Source organism: Stenella coeruleoalba, assembly GCF_951394435.1.
Source record: "Stenella coeruleoalba genome assembly, chromosome: 1".
NCBI classification, from domain to species: Eukaryota; Metazoa; Chordata; class Mammalia; order Artiodactyla; family Delphinidae; genus Stenella; species Stenella coeruleoalba.
The window spans coordinates 38044289-38052882 of NC_137169.1; the positions used below are offsets into that span (position 1 = coordinate 38044289).

The following is an 8594-nucleotide window of genomic DNA, read 5'->3' on the forward strand; positions in this document are numbered from 1 at the left end:
CCTCAGGCCAAACAACAAACAGGGAGGGAGCTCAGCCCCACCCATCAGCAGGCAAGCCGATTAAAGTTTTGCTGAGCTCTGCCCACCAGAGCAACACCCAGCTCTACCCACCACCAATCCTTCCCATCAGAAAGCTTGCACAAGCCTCTTAGATAGCCTCATCTGCCAGAGGGCAGACAGCAGAAGCAAGAAGAACTACAGTCCTGCAGCCTGTGGAACGAAAACCACATTCACAGAAACATAGACAAAATGAAAAGGTAGAGGACTATGTACCAGATGAAGGAACAAGATAAAATCCCAGAAAAACAACTAAATGAAGTAGAGATAAACAACCTTCCAGAAAAAGAATTCAGAATAATGATAGTGAAGATAATCCAGGACCTCAGAAAAAGAATGGAGGCAAAGATTGAGAAGATGCAAGAAATGTTTAATAAAGACCTAGAAGAATTAAAGAACAAACAAACAGAGGTGAACAATACAATAACTGAAATGAAAAATACACTAGAAGAAATCAATAGCAGAATAACTGAGGCAGAAGAACAGATAAGTGATCTGGAAGACAGAATGGTGGAATTCACTACCACAGAACATGATAAAGAAAAAAGAATGATAAGAAACGAAGACAGCCTAAGAGACCTCTGGGACAACATTAAACGCACCAACATTCACATTATAGGGGTCCCAGAAGGAGTAGAGAGAGACAAAGGACCTGAGAAAATATTTGAAGAGATTATAGTTGAAAAATTCCCTAACATGGGAAAGGAAATAGCCACCCAAGTGCAGGTAGAGCAGAGAGTCCCAGGCAGGATAAACCCAAGGGGAGACATGCTGAGATACATAGTAATCAAATTGACAAAAATTAAAGACAAAGAAAAATTATTGAAAGCAACAAGGGAAAAATGACAAATAACATACAAGGGAACTCCCATAAGGTTAACAGCTAATTTCTAAGGAGAAACTCTACAAGCCTGAAGGGAGTGGCATGATATATTTAAAGTGATGAAAGGGAAGAACCTACAACCAAGATTACTCTACCTGGCAAGGATCTCATTCAGATTCGATGGAGAAATCAAACGCTTTCCAGACAAGCAAAAGCTAAGAGAATTCAGCACCACCAAACCAGCTCTACAACAAATGCTAAAGAAACTTCTCTAAGTGGGAGATACAGGAGAAGAAAAGGACCTACAAGAACAAACCCAGAATAATAAAGAAAATGGTAATAGGAACATACATATCAATAATTACCTTAAATGTGAATGGATTAAATGCTCCAACCGAAAGACACAGGCTCACTGAATGGATACAAAGACAAGACCCACATATATGCTGTCTACAAGAGACCCACTTCAGACCTAGGGACACATACAGATTGAAAGTGAGGGGATGGAAAAAGATATTCCATGCAAATGGAAATCAAAAGGAAGCTGGAGTAGCAATACTCATATGAGATAAAATAGACTTTAAAATAAAGAATGTTATAAGAGACAAGGAATGACACTACATAATGATCAAGGGATCAATCCAAGAAGATGATATAACAATTATAAATATATATGCACCCAACCTAGGAGCACCTCTATACATAAGGCAAGTGCTAACAGCTATAAAAGATGAAATCAACAGTAACACAATAATAGTGAGGGACTTTAACACCTCACTTACACCAATGGACAGATCATCCAGACAGAAAATTAATAAGGAAACACAAGCTTTAAATGACACAGTAGACCAGATAGATTTAATTGATATTTATAGGACACTCCATCCATAAACAGCAGATTACACTTTCTTCTCAAGTGCACACGGAACATTCTCCATGATAGATGACATCTTGGGTCACAAATCAAGCCTTGGTAAATTTAAGACAATTGAATCAAGCATCTTTTCCAACCACAGCGCTATGAGATTAGAAATAAATTACAGGGGAAAAAAACCATAAAAAACACAAACATGGAGGCTAAACAATATGTTACTAAATAACCAAGAGATAACTGAAGAGATCAAAGAGGAAATAAAAAAATACCTAGAGACAAATGACAATAAAAACATGACGATCCAAACCTGTGGGATGCAGCAAAAGCAGTTCTAAGAAGGAAGTTTGTAGCAGCACAATCCTACCTCAAGAAACAAGAAAAGTCTCAAATAAACAATCTAACCTTACACCTAAAGGAACTAGAGAAAGAAGAACAAACAAAACCCAAGGTTAGTAGAAGGAAGTAAATCATGAAGATCAGAGCAGAAATAAATGAAATAGAAACAAAACAATAGCAAAGATCAATAAAACTAAAAGCTGGTTTTTTGAGAAGATAAACAAAATTGATAAACCATTAGCCAGACTCATCAAGAAAAAGAGGGAGAGGACTCAAATCAATAAAATTAGAAATGAAAAAGGAAAAGTTACAACAGACACTGCAGAAATACAAAGCATCCTAAGAGACTACTACAAGCAACTCTATGCCAATAAAATGGACAACCTGGAAGAAATGGACAAATTCTTAGGAAGGTATAACCTTCCAAGACTGAACCAGGAAGGAATAGAAAAATATGAACAGACCAATCACAAGTAATGAAATTGAAACTGTGATTAAAAATCCTCCAACAGGGACTTCCCTGGTGGTGCAGTGGTTAAGAATCTGCCTGCCAATGCAGGGGACATGAGTTTGAACCCTGGTCTGGGAAGATCCCACATGCTGTGGAGCAACTAAGCCCGTGCACCGTAACTACTGAGCCTGCACTCTAGAGCCCACGAGCCACAGCTACTGAGCCTGTGTGCCACAACTACTGAAGCCTGCGCGCCTAAAGCCTGTGCTCTCCAACAAGAGAAGCCACCATAATGAGAAGCCTGTGAACCGCAATGAAGAGTAGCCCCCACTTGCCGCAACTAGAGAAAGCCCATGCGCAGCAACGAAGACCCAATGCAGCCAAAAAAATTAATTGAATAAAATAAATAAATTAAAAAAACAAACAAACAAAAGTCCAGGACCAGATGGCTTCACAGGTGAATTCTATCAAACATTTAGAGAAGAGCTAACAGCTATCCTTCTCAAAGTCTTCCAAAAAATTGCAGAGGAAGGAACACTCCCAAACTCATTCTACAAGGCCACAATTACCCTGATACCAAAACCAGACAAAGATACTACAAAAAAAGAAAATTACAGACCAATATCACTGATGAATATAGATGCAAAAATCCTCAACAAAATACTAGCAAACAGAATCCAACAACACATTAAAAGGATCATACACCATGATCAAGTGGGATTTATCCCAGGGATACAAGGATTCTTCAATATATGCAAATCGATCAATGTGATACACCATATTAACAAATTGAAGAAGAAAAACCATATGATCATCTCCATAGATGCAGATAAAGCTTTTGACAAAATTCAACACCCATTTATGATAAAAACTGTCCAGAAAGTGGGCATAGAGGGAACCTTCTTCAACATAATAAAGGCCATGTACCACAAACCCACAGCAAACATCATTCTCAATGGTGAAAAACTGAAAGCCTTTCCACTAAGATCAGGAACAAGACAAGGATGTCCACTCTCATCATTATTATTCAACATAGTTTTGGAAGTCCTAGACACAGCAATCAGAGAAGAAAAAGAAATACAAATTGGAAAAGAAGAAGTAAAACTGTCACTGTTTGCAGATGACATGCTACTATACATAGATCATCCTAAAGATGTCACCAGAAAACTACTAGAGCTAATCAATGAATTTGGTAAAGTTGCAGGATACAAAATTAATGCACAGAAATCTCTTGCATTCCTATACACTAACAACAAAAGATCAGAAGGAGAAATTAAGGAGACAATCCCATTCACCATTGCAACAAAAAGAATAAAATACCTAGGAATAAACCTACCTAAGGAGGTAAAAGACCTGTACTCAGAAAACTATAAGACACTGATGAAAGAAACCAAAGATGACACAGGGAGAGATACACCATGTTCTTGGATTGGAAGAGTCAATATTGTGAAAATGACTATACTACCGAAAGCAATCTACAGATTCAATGCAATCCCTATCAAATTACCAATGGCATTTTTTACAGAACTAGAACAAAAAAATCTTAAAATTTGTATGGAGACACAAAAGACCCTGAATAGCCAAAGCAGTCTTTTTTCTTGAGGGAAAAAAGCGGAGCTGGAGGAACCAGACTCCCTGACTCCAGACTATACTACAAAGCTACAGTAATCAAGAGAATATGGTACTGGCATAAAAGCAGAAATATAGATCAATGGAATAGTATAGAAAGCCCAGAGATAAACCCACGCACCTGTGGTCAACTAATCTATGACAAAGGAGGCAAGGATATACAATGGAGAAAAGACAGTGTCTTCAATAAGTGGTGCTGGGAAAACTGGACAGCTACATGTAAAAGAATGAAATTAGAACACTCCCTAATACCATACACAAAAATAAACTCAAAATCAATTAAAGACTTAAGTGTAAGGCCAGACACTATAAAACTCTTAGAGGGAAACATAGGAAGAACACTCTTTGACATAAATCACAGCAAGATCTTTTTTGACCCACCTCCTAGAGTAATGAAAATAAAACCAAAAATAAACAAATGGGACCTAATGAAACTTAAAAGCTTTTGCAGAGCAAAGGAAACTATAAACAAAACGAAAAGACAGCCCTCAGAATGGGAGAAAATATTTGCAAATGAATAAACAAAGGATTAATCTCCAAAATATATAAACAGCTCATGCGGTTCAATGTTAAAAAAACAACCTAATCAAAAAATGGGCAGAAGACCTAAATAGAAATTTCTTCAAATAAGACATACAGATGGCCAAGAGACACATGAAAAGCTGCTCCACATCACTAATTATTAGAGAAGTGCAAATCAAAACTACAGTGAGGTATCACCTCACACCGGTCAGAATGGGCATCGTTAGAAAATCTACAGACAGCAAATGCTGGAGAGGATGTGGAGAAAAGGGAACCCTCTTGCACTGTTGGTGGGAATGTAAACTGATACAGCCACTATGGAGAACAGTATGGACGTTCATTAAAAAACTAAAAATAGAATTACCGTATGACCCAGCAATCCCACTTCTGGGCATATACCCAGAGAAAACCATAATTCAAAAAGACACATGCACCCCAGTGTTCATTGCAGCACTATTTACAATAGCCAGGTCATGGAAGCAACCTAAATGCTGACAGATGAATGGATAAAGAAGATGTGATACATATATATACAATGGAGTATTAGCCATAAAAAGGATCGAAATTGGGTCATTTGTAGAGACATAGATGGACCTAGAGACTGTCATACAGAGTGAAGTAAGTCAGAAAGAGAAAAACAATATATGAGTATATTAACTGATATGTGTGGAATCTAGAAAAATGGCACAGGTGAACTGGTTTGCAAGGCAGAAATAGAGACACAGATGTAGAGAACAAACGTATGGACACCAAGTGGGGAAAGCGACGGGGAGGGTGGTGGTAGTGATGGGATGAATTGGGAGACTGGGATTGACATATATACGCTAATATGTATAAAATAGATAACTAATAAGAACCTTCTGTATAAAAAAAAAAATAAATAAAATTCAAAAAAAAAGAAAAGACTGTGTGGTAGGACATGCATAGCAGGATGGGCTGCACAGATTCACTTTTACCTCTATGCTAGTCCCCATGTCAGTGAGTAGCACAATTTTGAAAAATAATTACTGAGGTTAAGGCTCTGTAGAGCTGGGGTAGGGACTCAGTCCATGGGCAGCATCAGGGTTTGGTTTACAACCAGAGTCAAAGATCAGGGGACCATTTCAAAAGGACTTTTGGAGGAGAGCCCATGGAGTAAGGTTGGGTTGCTCTCAGCTTTGAGAACAACTTTCAGGTGGTGTCAGTGTGGAAGGCACTTCAGAGGCTAACACAGCTACCCATCCCACAATACACTCCCCTATCCTTCCAGCTTCTTCTGATGTGCTTCTACTTCTGGGAAGCTCACTAGTCACTGGTACTTTCTCTTTCTGGTTACAGGGCTGGACTCCTTGCCACCAAACCAGGAGGCCACGTTGTCTATTCCACCTGCTCACTCTCACACTTACAGAATGAGTATGTGGTGCAAGGCACCATCGAGCTCCTGGCCAATCAATACGACATCAAGGTTCACGTGGAAGACCTGACTCACTTCCGAAAGCTTTTCATGGACACATTTTCTTTCTTCCCATCCTGCCAGGTTGGGGAGCTGGTAATCCCAAACCTCATGGCCAATTTTGGGCCTATGTACTTTTGCAAAATGTGTAGAATGACGTAGCATCACCCTGTTCCTGAAGTCCTGTTGTAAGAAGACAAAGGGTGTACTCTTGTGGAGACGAGTGCCAGAGATGCACTCTGGCCTATCTCCATCCCATTCATGTCTTTCTGTAGACAGTTTTCAGCAGTAGGAAGTAAGAGTTTTTCTGTCCTGTTGTCCAATTGTGGAGTATCAGCACGTTTCTAACTCACTTACACCCCACTTCCAACCCCTACTCCCCATCTCTGAGCCTGTGCTAAAGGTTCCTGCCCCATTAGGGGCTTAGGAGGAGGAACCAGTGAGCAGGGCCACTCTTTAAGCTGTAAACTTGGGAAGAAGCATTTAGCCAATAAAATTGTTGAAGCTACATGGAGCTGGGACTGTAGTTGGGGGGCCTCATGTCAGTCCAAGTAGTGTTAGTTCCTTTTGTACCCAGGTACCCAAAGCACAGGACCTCAGCCTGGTTACAGGCCTCTGGTTACAGAGCCCGTCTCACACTTGAGGTGAGTTCTGCATGATAAGTCTTGAGGAGCTGAAGGGCTTAAACAAGCCTACCAAGTTTCTCCATATGTCCCATGATCTAATTTAAGGAACAAGTAACTAAAATGTTAAGCCAGTGCACAATAATCTGCTTACTTACTTTGAGAAAGCTCTCTTGAGCTGAATAATTCCAGCCATTCCTCCTGCTGTCAACAGCACTGTTTCCCAAATGTGGCTGGGAAGAGGTCTAGTGGCTCCTGTGGCTTCTGTGCTCTAGAGCCTGTGAGCCACAGCTACTGAGCCTACGTGCTACAACTACTGAAGCCCACGTGCCTAGAGCCCATGCTCCGCAACAAGAGAAGGCACTGCAATGAGAAGCCCGGGCACTGCAATGAAGAGTGGCCCCCACTTGCTGCAACTAGAGAAAGCCCGTGCGCAGCAGCAAAGACCCAACACAGCCAAAAATAAATAAATTTTTAAAAAATTAAAAAAAAAGAATGTTCATAGTAACCCTGGTCACAAAAGCACACCCAAATGCCCATGAGAGTGGACAAATAAAATGGAATATTCACACAGTGGAACACTATACAGGTGTCAAAACAAATGAGCTACAATAACACATAACAATATGAATGATTCTTAGCAAAAATATATTAAATGAAAAGTTTAGTCCCAAAGATTAGATGTAGCATGATGCCCTTTAAAAATAAAACTTTATTCTTTTTTGTTGTTATTTACATACGATATAATTTATCATTTTAAATGTACCATTTAAATGAATTTTGATAATTCATTATAGTAGTATAGCCATCATCACCATCAAAATATAGAAAATAATTCCATCTTCTAAAAAGTTTCCTTGTGCTCCTTTGCACTTAATCCCCTTCTCCCACTCCTGGTCCCAGGTAATCACTAATCTGCTTTCTGTCACTACAGTTTTGCCTATTCTAGAATTTCACATTATGGAAGAGAGAGTTGATTTACAGCTGGATTGCAAAGGCTGTGTCTTTATCTGGATGTCTGTTTTTTCACTCTTGGCCGAGGTAAGGGCATTGGTATTTCTAATGTGCTATTTAACTCTGAAGCTCCCCTGACTCCCAAGGTCCCTTTCTTTGCTGACGGTTTACAGCTGGCCTAACTAATTACATGTGTGTGGCTTGACTACATGGCCAGAGTAGCATAAAAAAGATCTGAGCTCTCCCACAGCCAAGATTCCCCACACAGATCATGGAGATTCAATCCAAAGATAGAGTACTTTGCTTCACATCCTTGCTAATACTTGGTATTATAAATTTTAAACTTCACATCCTGTCCCAATGCATTATAGCTTTGCTACTTCCTTCACCAAGACACAGTGTCTCTTTCCTCACCCCTTGAATCTGGGCTGACTGTATGATTTGCTTTGACCAGTTAAATTTGGTGGAATGAATGTGAGTAAATTCTAAGCTTAGGCCTCAAGAGGCCTTGCAGCTTTCAGTCTCACCTTGGAACTTTTCTACTGCCATGTGAAGAAGCATGTGATGGACACCAAGCTAAGACCTTCTAACCTCAATTAAGTGGTTAAATGACCCAAACTGCATGAGTGACTCCAGTCAAGACAAGCTTAGCTTGCTGATTCCCAGAATCATGAGTAATTAAAATGGTTGTTTTTAAACCGCTGAGTTTTGGGGGTGGTTTGTTACACAGCAACAAATAATTGACACGTGTGGAAAACCCAAATCTGACTGTCATTTACCTGCTTACAATCCTTTGTTCTCTCTGCATTGCCTGCAGGATCAAGTCCAAACTCTGCCCTGGTCCCTGGTTGTTGATTCTATCTCTGCTATCCCCCAATGCTCCCTTCTCTCAC

The 8594-nt window shown here is 39.7% G+C and overlaps 1 protein-coding gene across 2 annotated transcripts in view; it reads left to right on the forward strand.

Moving 5' to 3' along the window:
* Positions 1 to 8594, forward strand: part of NSUN4 (NOP2/Sun RNA methyltransferase 4) — a gene marked incomplete at its 5' end in the record, with an annotated part of 35103 nt that extends 26509 nt beyond the window's left edge. For both annotated transcript variants that reach the window (XM_079926429.1, XM_079926430.1), the window contains one exon: positions 6010 to 8594. In XM_079926429.1, coding sequence (XP_079782555.1) covers positions 6010 to 6286 — 277 coding nt within the window. In that variant the 3' untranslated portion in view covers positions 6287 to 8594. The remainder of the gene's footprint in view (positions 1 to 6009) is intronic.